Source organism: Gobio gobio (assembly GCF_949357685.1).
Source record: "Gobio gobio genome assembly, chromosome: 20".
NCBI lineage: Eukaryota > Metazoa > Chordata > Actinopteri > Cypriniformes > Gobionidae > Gobio > Gobio gobio.
This window is the reverse complement of record NC_137113.1, coordinates 27,495,993-27,516,914: the sequence shown is the minus strand read 5'-3', so window position 1 is coordinate 27,516,914 and position 20,922 is coordinate 27,495,993. Positions and strand designations below refer to the sequence as shown.

The 20,922-nt window shown below is 37.9% G+C and overlaps 2 protein-coding genes across 5 annotated transcripts; one reads left to right on the top strand and one right to left on the bottom strand.

Moving 5' to 3' along the window:
• Window positions 1-3,175: 3,175 nt before the first annotated feature.
• Window positions 3,176-9,753, top strand: atad1b (ATPase family AAA domain containing 1b). 3 transcript variants are annotated; one of them, XM_079801100.1, is made up of 10 exons: window positions 3,176-3,367; window positions 4,153-4,340; window positions 4,815-4,913; window positions 5,031-5,151; window positions 5,238-5,438; window positions 5,561-5,667; window positions 5,782-5,871; window positions 7,050-7,100; window positions 7,183-7,307; window positions 7,901-9,753. In XM_079801100.1, the coding sequence occupies exons 2-10, from the start codon at window positions 4,167-4,169 to the stop codon at window positions 8,019-8,021; spliced, it is 1,089 nt and encodes a 362-aa protein (XP_079657226.1). In that variant the 5' UTR covers window positions 3,176-3,367; window positions 4,153-4,166; the 3' UTR covers window positions 8,022-9,753. The 3 variants fall into 3 exon arrangements, with proteins under 3 accessions (XP_079657226.1, XP_079657224.1, XP_079657225.1); XM_079801098.1 differs by having other exon boundaries at window positions 3,183-3,290; window positions 7,901-9,747; XM_079801099.1 differs by having other exon boundaries at window positions 3,197-4,064; window positions 7,901-9,747.
• On the bottom strand, window positions 8,950-20,457 carry papss2b (3'-phosphoadenosine 5'-phosphosulfate synthase 2b). Of its 2 annotated transcripts, XM_079801087.1 has the most exons (13): window positions 20,268-20,457; window positions 19,185-19,202; window positions 18,908-19,022; window positions 18,436-18,671; window positions 18,192-18,330; window positions 17,609-17,727; window positions 17,378-17,491; window positions 16,975-17,086; window positions 16,172-16,377; window positions 15,940-16,075; window positions 14,391-14,659; window positions 14,047-14,276; window positions 8,950-9,912 (listed from the first exon to the last, which is right to left on the bottom strand). In XM_079801087.1, exons 1-13 carry the CDS (start codon window positions 20,292-20,294, stop codon window positions 9,771-9,773), a joined length of 1,863 nt encoding a protein of 620 aa, XP_079657213.1. In that variant the 5' UTR covers window positions 20,295-20,457; the 3' UTR covers window positions 8,950-9,770. The 2 variants fall into 2 exon arrangements, with proteins under 2 accessions (XP_079657213.1, XP_079657214.1); XM_079801088.1 differs by lacking the exon at window positions 19,185-19,202 and having other exon boundaries at window positions 20,268-20,451.
• Between the last annotated feature and the right edge of the window lie 465 nt (window positions 20,458-20,922).

Below are 20,922 nucleotides of genomic sequence, written 5' to 3'. Positions count from 1 at the left end.
TAGCACTCAAAGCACTTTACATATAGAAGGGGGGAATCTCCTTAACCACCACCAATGTGCAGCATCCACCTGGATGATGTGACGGCAGCCATATGCGCCCACCACACACCAGCTGATTGGTGGAGAGGAGACCTAGTGATGAAGCCAAACGTATATATATATATATATATGGGGATGAATAGGAGGCCATGTGGACAGGGGCCAATGGGCAAGTTTGGCCAGGATGCCGGGGTTACACTCCTACTCTTTATCGAAGCACATTCCGGGATTTGGTTTAACGTCTCATCCGAAGGACGGTGTTTGTTACAGTATAGTGTCCCCATCACTACACTGGGGTGTTAGGACCCACACAGACCACAGGGTGAGCACCCCCTGCTGGCCTCACTAACACCTCTACCAGCAGCAACCTACAGTAGTTTTCCCAGGAGGTCTCCCATCCAGGTACTAACCAGGCTCAGCCCTGCTTAGCTTCATTGGGAAACCAGTTTTGGGCTAAAGGGTGATATAGCTGCTGGTTAATTACCCCATGATTTACTCGCCCTCAACTTCAAGCCATCCTATAGGTGTATATGACATTCTTCTTTCAGATGAATACAATCAATACAATACAATTAAAAAATATTCTGGCTAATCCAAGTATTTTATAATGGCTGTGAATGGCAGCTCAAAATTTGATGCCCAAAAAAGCGCATCCATCCATTATAAAAGTAATATACACGTAATCCGGGGGGTTAATAAAGGCCTTCTGAAGCGAAGATATGCATTTGTGAAAGAAAAATATAACTGAGTGATTGCATTCGTCTGAAAGTAGATTGTCATAGGGGAGAGAAGGGCACAACCTAACGCTTTTTGACTTTATCAAAATCAATTTTCATCAACGTAAATCCCCTTAGGGTTTGATTGATGTTTTTCCACATTCATTTCACACATGTCTAGAACAATGATGTATTTTTGTTTCATTAATACAATGTATACTTTTTTCTTGATTTACCCCAAAAGAATGGAAGTGGAAATGTGACAACATGCCCCATGGGTGGGGTATATTTCAGGAAGGACTTTCGTGGACTTCAGGAAGGAGTCAAGAGGCACACACGACACCATCCACATCAATGGAATGGCTGTTGAGCGTGTCTCCAGTTTCAAATTCCTGGGGATCCACATCTCGGCGGACATGTCGTGGACGACCAACACCTCCAGCCTGGTCAAGAAGGCTCACCAGCGCCTCTTCTTCCTGAGGACACTGAGGAAGAATCAGCTCTCCTCGGCTATCCTGGTGAACTTCTACCGCTGCGCAATAGAAAGCATCCTGACCAACTGTGTGGCAGTGTGGTATGGGAGCTGCTCTGTTGCGGAGCGCAAGGCACTGCAGCGGGTGGTGAAAACTGCCCAGCGCATCACAGGGACTCCACTACCTGCCATCGAGCACATCCAGAGGAAACGCTGCCTGCATCGAGCTCGCAGCATCCTCAAGGCTCCTCTCACCCAGCCCACAGACTGTTTTCTCTCCTGCCCTCCGGCAGGTGTTTCAGGATCCACCGGACCAGGACCAGCAGACTAAAGAACAGTTTTTTCCCCAGAGCTGTCTCTTTACTGAACTCAAACCCCCGTTGATCCACTTCCCTCATAAACTGCTAACTCTCCTACCTCACATCCGCCTTCAATTTGTTATTTGCACTACCGACTGTTTATTACAGTAACAACTGTTTACTTATGCATTTTGCACTACCACACCGTAACTGGATGATGCTCATTTGCACTGCCGACTGTTATTTACAGTACCAACTGTTTACATCTGTATTTTGCACCGTACTTCTAACTGTAATATGCAATCACTTTCCACTGCACTTTTACACTTTTTTTCGGATAGCTTCTGTCCATAATTTATTGCACTACCTTAATCCACTGCCATATTCCTCATTTTAGCCTAACATATCATTGTATACCTCTATCTGTAAAATTCTGTTTATAGTAATAGCCATCTGTATATTATATTACATATCCACCTGTAAATTCTGTTTATAGTAATAACCATCTGTATATTATTCACTGTACATATTCACCTGTAAATTCTGTTTATAGTAATAATCATCTTTCTATTTATAGATATATTTATATATATTCAGTACATATCCATGTCCTGCACTTATGCAAACGTTGTATATCCTGCACTTGCTGCTATTGCACTTCTGGTTAGACCTAAACTGCATTTTGTTGCCTTGTACTTGTACTTGTGTAATGACAATAAAGTTGAATCTAATCTAATCTAATATTGTAACATGTGAGGGTCACATTGTATGACCGTATGACACCTTAAAATGTTATCTGATACAATCAAAAAATATACAAGACAAACTAAAATATTTTGTCAATAAAATACAATTATAAACTTTTTCATATAAAATAATGGCATTTTTTTATAATCAAAAATAAACACATTTTTGAGTTTGACAACAAACACGCCGCAAAACACAGCTCATCATAGTTCAAAACATAATAATAATGAATAATTTCTGAACATTGACTCTCAGTCCTTATTCACCTTCTTCTCATGATTTCTCAATAAAAGTAGGCTATAGAATATAATAGCATAGTTCTAACATTGTAACGCAGTGTTAGAACATCATCAGATTTCTCATTTTAAATTAACACCAAAAAAGAGATGAAAAATTAACTTAAGTAGGAAATTTACTATTGCTATGGTTAAATAAATGTTCAGTGATATCTTCCAAAGTTTTTTAAATTTTGGCGCAATTTTTTCTGATGATATGTCATCGTTGATATGGCAACGAATAAATTCACTTAGTTAAAACAGAACGTTTTAAACCATGTGTGTTACAACTAACCCCGCGTTAGGTTGTGCCCCGCTCACCCCTACGCCTAGGATGGCTTGAGGGTGAGTAAATTATGGGATAATTTTCATTTTTGGGAGAACTATCCCTTTCAGTGTTGCAGCATCTTTATCCTCCTCCCATTTTACAGTCACAAAACAGTCCCTGATAGAGGCTAGCATCTGAAAACACACAATTCTTAAGAAAACAAGACATGGACAACAAACGGCATATACAAAAAAACCCCGAAATTGTCCATTTTGATATCATGGTGGCTTTAACAGGCAAGTAGGCTATAACGGCGCTCCAGACTCCTATCCAGTTGGTGGCGGTGATGCACCTAAACTGCTTTGCGAACCGCTATTAAAACTTAGAAGAAGAAGAGGAAGAAGACGTCGAAGAAGAAGAAGGTTGAAGCCTATTATATGATAAAAAGAAAAGGAAAACGTCTGATTTCTGGAAGTAAATGAATCATTTGATTAATAGGAAGCTGCATTCTTAAACAATATTTCCAAGACCCAATATTAAAGACGCTTCTGGTAAGTGATCTGTTTGATATACAGGAAGGTCACAAGAGCCTCAGTTCAGTAACATCAGCTCTTCAGTGAAAATGAAAGCAAACTGCGCTGACACATCATTTGATTATTAGAACAAATGAGATTTGACTGAAATGTGCCTACTTCGCGTATATGGAGCGTCCGTACGTTACTGTGTATCTATTTTCCTTTAATACATAACGTTACTCTGGACAGATATTCGTGCCATTTCAAACATGCTCTTTTTTTAACAGTGGAGCGGTAATTGTAGATTAATTGTACAGTTGGTGTAAACACTTGATTTCCTTGACCTCGAAGATTAAATTGTTGACTCTGCCATCACATAGGGCCTGTCCTAAAACCCACACTTGCTGTCTTTGCACTTGGCCACTTGTCTACTTATTGATGTATTTCCTGTATTTGGCTGAAATGTTCGAATGTGGGTGAAGAACCTTTTTGATTACCCGATGGGACAACAAGTCAAGTACAAATATAAGACATTGTGGTACAGTTCAGAAAAATACTGGTCTGATGCAGTAAAGATCTGAGCTTTGGCAGTTTTCAGACCTGGGACAGTTACTTCCTGTTGAGTACACACTCTCAAGTAGCCAAGACTGCAATTATGAGGATTGTGACGGGCCCATACTCTCATCTGAACAGCTTCATTTATTGTAGATGATATTTTTGTAGATGAAAGTTCGTAAGTAAAAAGTAAAATAAATAATTTCCTAGAAATAAAATAGAAGAAGTATTTTAGTAATACTCTTTATATTGTGTTTCTTTTGCAGGTAAATGTGAGAAGATGGTATTGAAAGAGATTCCAACAGACAATATCACTCGTCCTTTGGGCCGGAATGAGGTCATAGGTTTACTCTTCCGCCTCACAATATTTGGTGCTGTCACTTATTTTACAATTAAATGGATGGTTGATGCTATTGATCCAACAAGAAAACAGAAAGTTGAGGCACAAAAACAGGTATGCAGTTTAATTTCAGGGAAATATAATTTTTATGGAATCACCAGGGAGTTTTTTGTGATTTCCAAGCTTGGAAAAGCAATGTAATATTACTGTTTAGGCGAGGGTCCAAGACTCCAAAATTATGCTTAGTTTCTTGGAGGGTTTGGGTAGAGGGTTTTTGTCAGTACAAAATTGCTTCGTGTTAAATACAATGTTGTCCTGCTCAGCTCTTAAATATTCCATTATGTATAAATTGTGGTTTATGAGTACAATCTATAAAATATTTGAATCTTTTTCTTGTCATATAGAGTCATATCTCCTAAAGTCATAATATTGTATTTCATTCCATTATTTGCCATAGGTTTATTTAATATAATACAAGTTTGAAAAGTTGCAATGTTGTAAGTTTTATCTATGTAACTTTTGACAAACCTTAGCATCACCAATGTTTTAATAATATTTTTAACGTGAAGTTTTGTTTCCCCCTGACAGGCAGAGAAACTCATGCGGCAGATTGGAGTGCAGAATGTGAAGCTTTCTGAATATGAGATGAGTATTGCAGCTCATCTTGTGGATCCGTTAACTATGCAGGTGAGGAATGATGTCACAATCTGACTTTATTTACCAGCATTAATTGTTTCTATCACAGTCTAGTTTTGTTTTGTTAAGAGAATGCAAGTTACACAAATCATTTATGTGTGTTCACAGATTACATGGCATGACATTGCAGGTCTGGATGAAGTCATAACTGAACTGAAAGACACTGTTATACTTCCGATCCAAAAGAGACATCTGTTTGAAGGATCCAGACTTCTTCAACCTCCCAAAGGTAGGCACTAGGATGGAAATATTTCACTCACCTCAATGCTCAATGCCACACTTTATTCTGAGGTGGTTTGCCTGTCATCTTCTCAGGTGTGTTGCTGTATGGGCCTCCAGGCTGTGGGAAAACTCTTATAGCCAAAGCTACCGCCAAAGAGGCTGGATTCCGCTTCATCAACCTGCAGCCATCCACTCTCACAGACAAATGGTATGGAGAGTCCCAGAAACTAGCTGCAGCCGTGTTTTCTCTGGCCATCAAACTACAGCCCTCTGTTATCTTCATTGATGAGATTGGTAAATGCTTATATCGATTTTTATGCTTTGCATTTCCTTCATCCACCCCTAATATTGACATGCCAGTAGGATGATTATGTATATTTGTCATTTTTTAACTTCTATTCCTTTTCATGTCTTAGATTCCTTTTTGAGGAATCGCTCGAGTTCAGATCATGAGGCCACTGCCATGATGAAGGCTCAGTTCATGAGCTTATGGGACGGGCTGGAGACTGACTTCAACTGCCAAGTACGATTCCGCATCTTTGTACAATTTTTGTGAGCTTTACTAATTTGATCAGTGACTCAAGATTCAAGTCAATTTCCTTTTCTAACTGAATGTGTTGTGATTGTGTTCTCAAAGGTCATAATAATGGGAGCAACCAATCGGCCACAAGATCTTGATACTGCTATACTCCGAAGGATGCCTACAAGATTTCACATCAATCAGCCGGTAAGTTCACTGACTTTAGCTCTAAATACACTATATTACTATAAATACACCCCTCCAAATCATTGAATTCAGTGTTCCAATCACTTCCTTGGCCACATGTGTATAAAATCAAGCACCTAGGCATGCAAACTGCTTCTACAAACATTTGTTAAGCGCTCCATGAATTTAAGCGTGGTATGGTGATAGGTTGCAACTTGTGCAATAAGTCCATTCGTAAAATGTCCTCACTACTAAATATTCCACGGTCAACTGTTGTGGTATTATAACAAAGTGGAAGTAATTGGGAACAACAGCAACTCAGCCACATTAAATCACAGAGTCAATAGCTACAGACCTCCAAACTTAGTGTGGCCTTCAGATTAGCTCAAGAACAGTGCGTCGAGAGCTTCATAGAATGGGTTTCCATGGCCGAGCAGCTGCATACAAGCCTTACATCACCAAGTGCAATGCAAAGCGTCGAATGCAGTGGTGTAAAGCACACCGCCACTGGACTCCAGAGCAGTGGAGACGTGTTCTCTGGAGTGACCAATCACGCTTCTCTGTCTAGTAATCTGATGGACGAGTCTGGGTTTGGCGGTTGCCAGGAGAACGGTACTTGCCTGACTACATTGTGCCAAGTGTAAAGTTTGTTGGAGGGGGGATTATGTCTTAAGACATTTTGGACCATTTTATGCACCCAAATTTGTGGGAACAATTTGGGTATGGCCCCTTTCTGTTTCAACATGACTGCTCACCAGTGCACAATGCAAGGTCCATAAAGACATGGATTAGTGAGTTTGGTGTGGAGGAACTTGACTGGCCTGGACAGAGTCCTGACCTCAACCCGATAGAACACCTTTGGGATGAATTAGAACAGAGACTGTGAGCCAGGCCTTCTCGCCCAACATCAGTGCCTGACCTCACAAATGTGCTTCTAGAAGAATGGTCAAAAGACACCTAAACCTTGTGGAAAGTAGAAAAGTTGAAGCTGTTATAGCTGCAAAGGGTGGACCAACTCCATATTAAACCCTACTGATTAAGAATGGGATATCATTAAAGTTCATGTGCTTGTAAAGGCAGGCGTCCCAAATCTTTTGGCAATATAGTATATGTTTGATGGTTTAAATGAAATGTTTACTTTTACTGTTGAATCATTAAACTGTGTAGTGCTTAAATGATCATTTGTCATGTGTATTTAGAATGGCAAGCAGAGGAAAGACATATTGAAACTGATCCTGGAGAATGAAAACGTAAGTATTTAATTAATTGGACTGTTGTTGCTATTGAAAGTTGCAAATGCTGAAAAAGCATTATTTTTTTTTTTTTCTGAAGGTTGAGTCTGCTGTGGACTTAGGTGAAATTGCAAAACAGACTGACGGCTTCTCAGGAAGTGACCTCAGAGAGATGTGCCGAGATGCTGCCCTGCTTTGTGTGCGTGACTTTGTGCACCAAGAAAGGTAAACCCTTAACAAAGAACTTCAGGCCTAAATACGTTACTAATACGTTTTCGTTTGAAAACGGGGTTTTTTTCCTCTAATGCTGTTTTCATGTTGTAGTGTGGACTATGAAAACGGAGGTATTTGAAAACGATGACGCATGTTGAGTCATGTGACGCATATTGTACTCATAGATATCTATGGCTGTGCCTGCTATTCGCTTTCATAGTGTTGCTAAAGAAGATAAATGTTCCTTTGTATAAGCTTTTATTACGTTTTACACATGTGCAGTAAGGTGATTTAAGTGTTTTCAGACATGTCAGTGCGGGTGAGCAACTTTTGGAAAACGCTAGTGTGGACGGAGAGAGTGTTTTGAAATGAAAACTCCATTTTCAAACGTATATGGATTAATGTAGATGCTACATGTACAATGTACCTTGGACTCCAAAATAGCACAGAACACAACAGGCTCTTTTTTCATATTTATCTGAAGTTTGGGGCTTTTCATCTTTACATAATGTTCAGAGTTAGAGTTCAGAGTTAGAATGTTCAAATAGTTTAAATTTGAATCAGTTTGCGCTGCTCCCTTATTAATCTCCTCCATCCCATGACAGTCCAGTGGAAGACTTCATCCGTCCCATCAGGCAGGAGGACCTGCAGAGGGCCATCGAGAAGATGAAGAAGTCCAAATCTGCAGGAGTGCAAGAGGCGTTTATGCACGTACCACTTGACTGAATGTGATGCTGCTGTTTTAAAAGAACAAGAAACTAAATTTGGTCTGTTTTTCTTCTTTTTTTGTTGGCATGTCATGTTTTGTAAAATGGGGAACTCAGGATCTATAAATGGTGGAATGGAGGGTTGCACTGTCATTTCAATACTTTGTTTTTGCCATTCAATCAATAAGCCTTATTCAAAAAAAAAAAAGTAAACCGTTCTTAAGTAAATCGTCACATTTGAGTCAATGGGACAGTTTATGAAAGAATGAAAGATTTACATAAAACTCATTCTGCTTGTGTTCCAAGAATGAGGTCCATTTTGTTTGTATTTATAGCTTTGGGTTGTTTGTTCTATAAAACCCTGTGAGATGTTTATGAAGATGGGCAACAGTGTAGTTACTATTTCCAGTTATTCATAAGGCACCTAATTTCCCCTGCAAGAATTATTTTTACAGCAACAGTACGTAACAATTCAGCTGATCTGCAAGAACAAAGTGTCTTCAGTAAAATCTTTTCAACTGTTTGTTTTGCCCCAGTGAGTGAATGATTTGAATTGTGTTTACAGACTTGTTGGCCCTTAACATTGAATAAGTGTTCAATTTAGCCAAGATTAGAGAGAGAGTGAGACTGTTGTATACATATTTATTTGTGAACATTAAATATACCTGCACACAATATTTGGGGCCGGTGCCAAGCCGCTGCTGTTACGCATATATTCATCAGTCAGGTGTTATTTCTGGGGTTTGAATGGGTGAAGGAGAATTTAATAAGTGGAAAGAAAGAGTATTCTTTTTGAGAAACTTTTGTGGATTGATGGACCATTTTAGAATGCTGGCAATACGATAAACAATTGTATACAAGAATTCTTCAGTTATAAGGTTTCCTAATCCAAAATAGTCTATTGCTCTCTTTGGTTTTAAAGTGTTTATAATGTACAAGAATTGGATGACCATCATATTATCTTAGTTTATTAAAATTACTGCCCGATGCACATTATATCAAATATTGTAAGAAATAAAGTGTAAATCTCAAGTTTGCACAAAAAGTAGAATGAAGTACATACATTTCCTGTAATACAATAAATATGTTTAGGTTGGTCCAATAGGACAATGGCAAGACAATAAATATGCTCTTGTTCCTTCACATTGGTTTGCTCAAGAGTTTCATGTTTATGCATTCAACACAATCTTTCACATTCATACAACACTCTTTACAGTAACTCATCCATAAGGGAATGTAACAGTAATGCCACATTTACATAAGGCACATGGAAGTACAATGAGATGGAAGTGCAAGACAATACTGAGGTTACACTCTGCTGCCAGTACTGAATGTTTTTACATTCTTATAAAGAATGTTAAAGAATTATCTGTGTTTAAAATGAGAACAAGACATTCTCCATTGGTGGAAATACTGCCAAGACAAGCACTTATCCGAATAAAACTCCAGTTGAGGTAGGCAAAAAATGTGGTTCTATTACTGTCAGGCATACTTTGATCAGACTAAAAGTATATAACACATCTGAAACAGCAGTAGCTGTGCATTTGATCCATCTATGCTTTTATACTGCGTGATCCCGTGAACAAAATATACTGTATTTAACGTAATTTGCAGGGGATAAAAATAGATAGCATTTATCTAAAAATGTGGTGCATGTGAGTCTAATAAAGATTTTCTTATTTTAAAAAACATACTACAATGTAGGATTGTAGTATATAATGCATCTTTCTATAAACGTTATGTCTGCATACAGTCCAGTGTCTCGTGTTCACTGGTCCTTCTGCAGAGAACTGTAGTATTCAGCTAGGACTTTCCACGCTTTGGGGGCCATGAAACCATCAGGGGGGTTCTCCCCGCTGCGGGCAAGGCTCCTCATTTTGGTTCCTGAGATGAACTCAAATTCACCATGTCTGAAAAACAGAAATGCAGTTGACTTGAGCTGCAGCTGTATACACAAATGTCTATAAATATCAGTAGTGATTTTAATACTTATTCTGATAAACAATATTGCACAAAGTTCAAAATTAATGAAACGGAGAGCAGTCAGAGACATGACAGAGGTATATTATTAGATGTTATTTCACTTTAAATGAACACAAAGCTAAATGTGACAGTCATTATAATGGGTTTCTGTTATGATTGGCTAACATTTTGTTTTCAGTGTCTTTACTTGCCATAGTAATACTAGTATATTATGCCTAATTACAATGCAACAACTTTAAACCAAAACCTAATCTTTACCCTATAGTAAGTTTATGTTGTTAATTATTATTACTCAGTAATAATTGCACAAGGACACTTTGAAATAAAGTATAACTAACGATTGTTCTAGGTTTAAATTAAAGTTATTAAAAGATTAATCAGGTTTTGTAATCACACTTTGGGTGAGAGCACAAAATCTGCAGGACGGAGTAAAATTATGCACAGTATATGTGCAATAACATGCCAAAATTCTTAGATTCGAATTTCATACGGAGAAAATAAAATGAGTGAGGGGAGGCGTGTGTGTGTGTGTGTGTGTGTGTCAACTCGCTGTCGGAGAAATCATGAGAGAGCGAGAAAGTTTAGCAGGTATTGTGTATATATTCTGCGGAAAAGTAGTATTGGAAGTGTTTCAGATATTTCAGTATCAATATGTATACGTAAAATCGCTCTTTTTGACAACACTACATTGCACTTAGTTTATTATTACAAATGCTTTTTTAAAAGCTATACAACTGAAAAATTTATAAGATTCAACCCACCAAAGTGGTTAGTAGGAGTGACTGCATTACACGCCACTGCTGAAATCCACCTGCATTTGGCGGGTTGGCAGGTGTTAATGTCAAACCCTGATAATAATATAAACATTTCACAGGGTTTCTACAGGTTTTATGAAGGTAAATTTAAGAACTTTTTAAGGCCAATTAAAGACAATTTAAGGAATAAATTGAAGGGAAATTGTAAATGTCTGGGAATCACATAATGAGTTGTATTAGCAACCCTTCAAAGTTTGAAATTATAATATACTATAAATATAATATTATAATATATTATAGCTCTGCTCCCAAACACTAGAATATGGAAACAACTTTTACTGTACCAGTGTACCTTCTGATCACACCGCAAAAAAAGTGGTTATTTTCCAGCGCAAATGTGTAAAAGATTCTTAAGTCAAGAAACATTTACTTGAAAAGCAAAATGACATAAGATAAAAAAAATGTGTGATCTTGTGAAAGTGATTATGTGATATGATAAAAACAAGAACAAATATCTGCCAATGGGTTCAGAAAACTTAATAATAATAAAAACATTAATAAGTAATTTTAATACAGATTCTTGTTTTAAGCATTAACTCATTTAATTTTGTTCAATTTCTCAGAAAATACTTAATTTCTTCATTTTGCATCTCAAGTAAATCTATCTTGATTTAAAGATGTTTAGATATTTGTACTGGAAAACAAAAATCCTGAGGAAGATAGTTATTTTAATAAAAAAAATTTTGCAGTGCATGCAATTTAATTTTGGAATTTAATTTAGAAATGTAATTCTATGAAATCCTTTTTTTTCTTTTTTTTTTTTCTTCGTTTTAATGGTTACATTACATGTTATTATTCAAAAAGCACATATAATGAATTGAAATCATGAAACGTATACAATTTATCAGCAATTTATTAAAAGTATAACAAAAAATTTATTTTAGGGCCCTATGAAATACGTTTTATTTTTTCTCAAATTCCATGATTTTCATTTTTGGGTGAACTCTCCCTTTAAGTGTATAGACCCATCCTACTTTTGATTTATTCATCCAAAAGTTGACAATTCCGTGCCATTCTGCAAGATACAGTAAATTCCATTTTTATTAAACAGGGTTCGTACACATTTCTACCAATACATTTCCATGACTTTTAAGAAAATATTCAGAACCTAACCTTCCATGAAAGTCCATGTATACATGTAAAATAAGAAAAGTCCATGTTCAAATGTCAAATCACAGCCAATCTTAACTAATTAATGTAAAACTATGGTTTAATACAAAATAAACGCTGACACACCAGTAAAAGGGTTACATAAAATACTGTCTGACCCTAGCAATGGATTAACACACAATGGCAACTAGGGCTGCGCAATATATCGAAATATCGCAAATGTACATATCGCAGGGGCATGCAATATCTGAATGATTTTAATAGGCTACTTCAACATTGTGAAAAGTGTAAGTTTTAGGTCGACGCATATAGCAGAGAATAGACTGCTGCGCACATGACTGTTACTTACGTGACTTGCTTGACATTAAAAAGAGTTATTAAATGCAATAACTTGCGAAAAACAACTTGCTGTTTTGCGCTGTCTGCTGTCTGACACACACCAAAACGTGCGCACAAGCCGTTCATTTTTTCGTGTCTTGTTACACACTCTTAACTGTCAAATACACACACAGTTATGTCAAAATGTCTTGATGAGTATTCATGTAAACACAGTCGGCTATGCTTTAAGTGAAAGATATCAGTTGGGGAAAGAAATAGATTTTACACACTTAAAGCAATATTGTATCGCATTATTTAACAAGGATATCGCATATCGCATTTTTCTTCAATATATCACAGCCCTAATGGCAACAATGATAAATAAGTAAATAAAAGTGTCCAGTGACACTTGACAGTAACTTTACAAGGTGGCAGTGCCAGACACAAACTTTTAGAATACAAAATTGGGTAACTAAGAAGATTTTAAAACAGCTTTGCCTCGTAGTATTTACCATTCATCTCATTGGAAAACCATCAATCACTAACAAGATAACGTCCCTGTTTGAATTTTAATTTTTTTATTCCTGCAATTTACACCTATACAAACTGCAAATGCCCCGTGCCAGGGTCAGAAATTAACTTTTCCATTAAGTGGCTCCTTGCAATTGATTTCCAAGGGCATTTTATTTATTTATAAGTGCAATTTTTAAATGATTACATTTGTTGTCGTTTGTCAAATACTTAAATTTAACCAATTACTTAAATCAATCAGAATACTAGACTGTTACCAATAAAATTATATCATTAACAAAAGTCATCTCAACACTGCAAAGGTGGAAAAGAAGCTGCATCTGAAATAGCTTAAATGTTTTTTTACACAGACTGTTCAATGTTACTCAAATTATAAAAATGAACAGGAACTCTTTACAGAGTCATTGTCAGTTATTGATATGCTCTTGATATTGTATGCTAATAATGATTCGTCGATTAATAGATACATTAAATGTTTTTGTGTTTGGGGAAACTGCACGTCATCTTCTGATAAAACACAGATAAAACTACAAACATTTACAAATTATTTTAATGCTTTTTATGCATTAGAAAATGAAGACTTTGTGTGATCTTACCAGCATGATGAATAAATTATATTAACCGGAATAAACTATACAGATCTGTCCATAACTTGGGTCTAGCGCGAGTTTAAGCGCTCTCACAAACACTCCCGTTAAAATCATGGAAGCTGACGACACTGCAAAATAAATCTCTTACATCTGCACTTTGTTGTTTATGATGACAGGAGAATTCACGAGTTTCAGTAAGAATTCAGTCAGAGAGTGCGCGCACTGAACAAAACTTTTTGTTTCAGCGATGACTAATCTGAACGCCTCTAATTGGCCATCACGCTCGACAGAAACGCGTGTGATTGGTTATAATGCTCAATTATAAGTTTCAAAGTTTGTTTAACCAATAATATCACTTAAACATATATTCTATAACATACGTTTTTTAAACAAATTTCCACGACTTTTCCAAAACTTTCTGGTTTATTTATTTTTCCAAAACTTTTCCAGGCCTGGAAATTGCTACTTTCAAATTCAATGACTTTTCCAGGTTTTTCCTGACTGTATGAACCCTGTGAAAGGATTCTGCGATTCCGTTCCTGTTTTCTGCATCGTGGAAATCATAGGGCCCTAATTTAATGCCATGATATTACATTTAAGACTTTCAAAGGTAGAAGGTAAAATTAAGACTTTTTAAGACCTACGGAAACCCTCGTTTCAGTGCAGTTTTTAGGGCTGAAATGAAATATCTACTCACCTTTCCTTGTCATAAAAGTCCATGGCTTTCTTAATTCTGTTGTATGCAGCAACTCTGAAGGGAATAATCTCTAGAGAGGTGAGGCCTGGTGCCATGGTCAGCACTTTCCCACCATGTGTGGGCTCATACAGGTCCTTCTTTGTCTCCGGGTGGGGCATACCTGCTGGATCTCGTCCTACAATATAAAAGTTGGCCCCCGCGATCATCCTGGCCCGACAATGCCACTGTACCTATAAGGACATTCAGAATGTTTGCCCTGTTCAGAATTGATTTGACTCACAAAATATTTGTATTAAAAAGGTCTTATTAAACTGCCTCTTATTTGTTTCAGAGTAACATCTGACCTCTGTAGGCCCAGCATACATCATGGGTGAGGGGAAAATGGCCACAATGGTGTTTTCTGGATCCAGCACTCCTTCCTCTAGCACAGCAGCATGCTGTCTCATGCGCCAGTCCAGCGGTACGTCATCCTCTTTTGTCCAGCCACCCAGAGGGTGCAGAAGCAGCACAGGCTTCTTGTAGCCTCGCTCTAGCAGACGACGCTTAGTGTCCTGCATCAGGAGCGCATGGCCGTTGTGCACAGGATTACGCAGCTGGAATGCAAAAATGGCATCTGCGTGGAAAAGACACAATTGCAGAGGGTTTTGTCGCACTAGCAAATACATATGGGAAGGCCAACAACATGGCCTTGAAATAAAAATAGTGTTAAAATGTATTACAGCTTCATTATAGTGTGCTTCATTGTAATAAGAGCATGTTTTTGTTATTTTAAGTCACAATCCCAGTTCTGGGTCTTTTGTTTTGTATGGACTTTTATGTTGAAGTGCTTTCTGTTTTCATTGTTTCCATGTTCTCTTCCTGTTTGGTTTCTGTGGCTGAATCCGAAATCGCCCCCTATACCCTTAAATAGGGCATTATTTGAGGGGACAGCCATTTGTAGGGGTGTCCGAAATCATAGTTGATGTTATTGGTACACTCATTTATTCCCACAATGCACCGCAATAACAAGTGTACAGCCGATGTACAAACAATGGCTGTCCGACGTCACTCCCTCGTTTTCATAATGTAGGAAATAGTGAATGAGGGTTTAGGGGGCAATTTCGGATTCAGCCGAATTAGGTGTGTACAATGAATTACCTTCATTGTACACACCTGCAGTCTATTATCTACTCATTGTTCTGTGTATTTAAGGTCTTGGTTTTCATGTATGGTTTGCTAGTCATTAATTGAAAGTCTGGATGTTCTGATCTGCTTTTACGGGCGGCAGTGGCTCAGTGGTTCATGTAGGTTGTCTACAAACCGGAAGGTTGGTTCCACCCGACCAAGTGTCGAGGTGTCCATGAGCAAGACACTTAACCCCAGTTGCTCCCGACGAGCTGGATGGCGCCTTGCATGGCTGACACCGCCGTCGGTGTGTGAATGGGTGAATGTGAGGCAATATGTAAAGCGCTTTGGATGGCCATGGGTCTGTTGAAAGCGCTATATAAATGCAGTCCATTTACCATTTACTGTTCTCTGGTATGGATCGTGTTTGTGTTCTGGTTCTGATGTCCCTGTACTTTTCTGAGGAGTCTTGGAATTAAATGTGTGCGTGTAAATGGATTCTCTCTCAGCTTCTTCTCTCAGTGATCCATTACAGAACGACTAGCAAACCATACGTGAAAAACCAAGACCTTAAATACACAGAACAATGAGTAGATAATAGACTGCAGATGTGTACAATGAAGGTAACCATAACAACTGATAAGACAACGTGGAGAGACAGAAACCAAACAGGAAGAGAACATGGCAGAAAGCACTTCAACATAAAAGTCCATACAAAAAAAGACCCAGAACAGGGATTGTGACATTTTGTAGTATTATTTTTTTTTCTCGATGTAAAACTATTTTTACCTGCTCTCATTTCTTTACATTTCTGTCTTAGTTCACGTGGAGTGAGACGGTACTGGTCAAGACCATCATTCCACCTAAGTCTTTCAAACACCTCCAGGTCTCCACCGGCCAGCCAATCACCACTCTCCATTACCATCTGCACAAAGCATAAAAGGTGTCATTTCATTGGCATATTAGGACGTAAAACATACAACTGTTATAAAAGCAATGTCATCGAGATGTGCCTTCTCACCTTAATGTACGGATGCTGCGGGCATGTTGTCCCCCACTGCCTTGCACATCTCTCTTCCTTACGATGCTCATAAAACTCAGGGTTGCGCATGATTGCCACTTTTTGACCTTTGAACTCCAGGGCAAATGCAGTACAACCGTCCAGCCTCTCCTTGTCATCCTTGGATACGGGCAGCACAATGGGAACAGACATGTTGATGATCCCACCTAAACATAAAAAATTATTAATATTAATATTTATTATTAACAAAAATAATATATGTTGGAATGTTGGATATTATTACATTACCTAAATCTGCTAACTGAATAAGTAGGTAAATTATTAAATATTTATAAGTATGTTATTATTAAATTAATATTAAATATTTAATACTTTACTGTTCAAAACTTCGGGATCGGAAATATTTTTTTGTTTTTGAACGAAGTCTCATGGTCACAGAGGCTGCATTTATTTTAACATAAATAGAGTAATATTGTGAAATATTATTACAATTTAAAATAACCGTTTTTATTTTAATATATTTTAAAATGTAAAGCTGAAATTTCAGCAGTCATTACTCAAATTTTCAGTGTAACATAATCCTTCATGCTGATTTGGTGAAACATTTCTTATAATGATCAATGTTGAAAAGTTGTGCTGCTTAACATTTTTATGACAACTGCAAGCCATTTTTATCATGATTCTTTGATGAACATAAAGCATTTATTTGAAATAGAAATATTTGCATTTACATATATCCACACACACACAGTGTGTGTATTATATACATTTTATATTTTTAATATTTTTGAAAATGTCTTTACCATCAAGCAAAGTTCCAAAGTGCAAGACTTGCAGAAATTCTCTCTCCCTCATGAATCCCCTTAGGGGAGTCGCCCACCCCTCAGCCAGAACCTGCACCCACTGCAAATCCAGCTACAAGACCAAAGGGAAACACACAAATAGCACTTTCATTTCATGACAAGAACGACAGTTTGCCACAAAAATAACAACTATGACTTACGACAGTTCACTTTTTCTACAGTAGGTCTTTCAGTTGCTGTTGCAGAATGTAAATTATGCAGTAGATTTCAGTTTCCAAACACCAGCTTACAGTGAAAAGCACTCCGTTAACTGAACTGTGAGGAAATGCCTGTGGTGTAACAAGCAGGGCGGTTGATTTCCACAGCAGTTGGGCATGTGTGTGTTCATGAAGGGTTGCCTTACCTCCGTGATGGTTACAGTGGGGAGTATATTGGCATCACTCAGCACCAGATCCAGCTTGTTTTCAGGAACAAAGAGCTCATTCACTTCCTCAGTCACACCAGTGGGCACAATATCCTGTGAGAACCAATCATCTGGTCAGTGGCGTTTTCTCTCAACGGAATACTGACAGTCTGTCAGCAGGCGCGAAGAAAGGGCCAACTGACAAAACACAAAAATGAAAGACTGGCCCACCTGTTCCTTCAAGAGATCCACAAGCTGGTGAATGCAGTCATTGACAGTGAGCTCTCCAGTCTTCAACACGAGCTCAGGGGCTTCAGGTTTCTCATAGTCAGAGTCTATTCCCGTAAAACCTACACAAAGGAAAAATGTGGTTGAAACATTTTCTACATACTCTCATGTTAATCACATTATTGGCAAATGATTGCTCCAAATTAATATATAGTTCACCCAAAAAAGAAAATTCTGTCATCATTTACTCACCCTCAAGTAGTTCCAAACCTGTATGATTTTCTTTCTGCTGCTGAACAAAAAAGATGTTTTTGAAGAATATGGATAACTAAACATTTGAATGGGCCCCATTGAGTTCCATAGTATGGAAATTCTATGGAAGTCAATGGTGCCCATCAACTGTTTGTTTACTGACATTCTTCTTTTGTGTTCAGCAGAGAAAGAAATTCATTCAGGTTTGAAACAACTTGAGGGTGAGTAAATGATGACTTTTCTTTTTTGTGTAAACTCCATTTAAATATGATTAGGAGGATAGCGACAAGCCATGCATTTATATATTTATTTTCCCGAAAAATCTTTAAAATACCTTTAATCTCTCCAGCACGGGCCTTTTTATAAAGTCCTTTGACATCTCTGCTCTCACACAGCTCAAGTGGGGCATTTACAAACACCTCAAAGAATGGCAGACCTGCCTTCTCATGAATCTTCCTGGCATCGTTTCGATCCTGTTGTGAGCACACGCAAAATCATCCTCTCAATTCATCCTGTTTCAGAAATTCTTAAATTTCATATAATTTGGGAACCAGTGATGTCACTAAATATCACCAAACCTTTGTGAACGGAGAAATGAAACTAGTGATGCAAACTAGTCCGGCATCCGCAAACAACTTGGCCACCTCAGCAATACGTCGAATGTTCTCTTCTCTGTCTGTGGCTGTGAAGCCCAAGTTCTTATTTAAGCCATGTCGAATATTGTCACCGTCGAGCGAGTAGCAAGGAATGGCATGGGAAACTAGATATTCCTCCAAAGCAAATCCAATTGTAGTCTTTCCAGCACCAGACAGCCCTGTAGAGAAAATATAGAACTAAGCTACCCTAAATTCACATACATACAGTTTTATTGTATGGAAAAAAAGATGCAATATTTATGTGAATAGTTACTATCATCTCTGTTCCACAGAAGAAAGGAAGTCATACAGGTCTGAACATGGGGGTGAGTAAGTGATTTTCATTTTTGAGTGAACTATCCTTTTAATTTGAATCTTGATCCATCTAATTTTCTCACAGGACAAAAATTCCCACCTGTCAGCCAAACAGTACATCCACGAAATCCACCTCTTGTCCCAACCACTTGGCCACGCTTGCTTCTACTCACATGGTGAGCTTGATAAACAACATTGGTTGCTCTCTGCATGTCCTAAAGTGGATATACACAATATAGATTATGTGAAGAGTAAGCTTGAGAACAATTTTCAAATCTGAGCCTAAAGCATCATTTCCATCTTTCCATCCTCAGATTCACAAAGGTGTTAGTAGGGATAGTACACCCAAAACGCAAATTCTCTCATCATTTACTCACCTTCATGCCATTGCAAACCTACAAGAAGATATTTTGAGAATTGTATCAATGTTTTTTGTCCATACTATGGAAGTCAATGGTCACCAAAATCTTCTGATGAAATGTTTTTGAACCTTTAATTATAACTTCATGAAAAAATAATATAGCTTCTCAGAGCCATTTGACTGGTACAGCAATGTCATGAAAGAACACAAATATAATTTTCTTTGGAAGGCTTGAGAAGGGAGGGGCTTTGGAAAGAGAAATGAAGAAACAAAAAAGACCATTCATGCAGGCCAATGAAGAGGTGGCCAGATGGATCAGAGCCATCTCTCTCTCTCTCTCTCTCTCTCTCTCTCTCTCTCTCTCTCTCTCTCTCTCTCTCTCTCTCTCTCTCTCTCTCTCTCTCTCTCTCTCTCTCTCTCTCTCTCTCTCCCCCCCCCCCCCCCCCCCCCCCAGGCCCCTTGTATACACAGGAAATCCCAGCTTGATGCAAGTAACTCATTCCCATTGGTACACAGTGTCCCTTTGACTGAGGATGTGAAAAATGTGGCTTCATATAGTTACAAATAACATTAATCTTACATGGGATTTGTGTGGATAGATAACCAGAAAACACTTGGCATGCATATTATAGTCCTGGCATGTAAAACAGAGACAGATATTGTAGTGTAAAAGACGTGACCCCTAACAAACCCCAAAGCACAACATCAGCCATACAAATGCATTTAAGTCCTATGCCAAAAGATAAGTTGATGAAAAGGATAAAACTAGATCCTAACCACATCCTGCCAAATCACCACAGAATTAAATTTTCAATATCCGTTCTGCCAAAAGGAAACATTCGTGTTATTTTAAGTGGCTGTCATCACTCCATATTTATCCAGTAGCTATTTCCTTAAGTTACACGGATCAGTTAACTATACTCGAGCAACTCTTACTTTGTGTGAAGCCTTTCAAAATAAACTGTTTCTTTAACACCACTAGGCTAGTAATACAAAAGACTTCTGATGTTTTAAAGTCTGTTGAAATGTCGTAGTTCGTATCGATACAACTTTTAAAAGTGTAGCGAGAGAAACAAAAGAAGGAAAAGGGCAAACGTACCGTTCTCTGTTTTTTCAAACCAGACATGATGCCACAACGCGAACACGCAGGCCGGAGCTTTCTAAAGATGTGACCCTTCAGAGACTAACAGTGAGTAGAAGAAAGAGAAGTTAGTGGAAAGCAGGATAAACTGGACACGTAGCACTCAGCGCTCTTCCTGAAATCCTCCCACCCTCAGATCAGCGTGCGCTGCTCACGTCACCATCACGACTCTACTCAATCTCATTCAGCGGTGGGGAAATATTGCTTTGCATCCACTTCTTCTAATAGACTAATACGTTTACTATTTCTTAATGAAAGTGTGCAATTCCAAATGTCACAGTTTATTGGAATGCTTTTGTCCCTGATATTCCTTGGAGGAACATTTGGCTGATTCCTAATATTTCCTAATAAGATGAGAGAAGTTTCCTTTCGAATTGTCCACCTTTTTAAAGAAATTCACAAAACATATTGATATAAACTGTTCTTTTTGTAAACAGCACCCAGAGACTTTTGGTGCATAAATTACTGTGGAAAGACTTATCTCTATTTGTTATTGAGAACATTGACAAAGATTTTTCTTTACTTTGGGAAAACGTTTTGTTTGGAATTGTTAAAAATTAGCATTTACACAAAAACACAATATACTTAATCCTTTTATTTTGATGACAAAATT

Coding starts and splice junctions, on each gene's coding strand:
- atad1b (XM_079801098.1), top strand. CDS start 3,254: ATGATAAAAAGAAAAGGAAAACGTCTGATTTCTGGAA. Junction 4,341..4,814: donor AAGTTGAGGCACAAAAACAG/GTATGCAGTTTA, acceptor TCCCCCTGACAG/GCAGAGAAACTCATGCGGCA. Junction 5,152..5,237: donor ACTTCTTCAACCTCCCAAAG/GTAGGCACTAGG, acceptor TCATCTTCTCAG/GTGTGTTGCTGTATGGGCCT.
- papss2b (XM_079801087.1), bottom strand. CDS start 20,294: ATGTCTGGTTTGAAAAAACAGAGAACG. Junction 17,728..18,191: donor CCGTGCTGGAGAGATTAAAG/GTATTTTAAAGA, acceptor TCCTTTGTGTAG/GTTTTACGGGAATAGACTCT. Junction 14,277..14,390: donor TGTATGCTGGGCCTACAGAG/GTCAGATGTTAC, acceptor ATGTCCTTATAG/GTACAGTGGCATTGTCGGGC.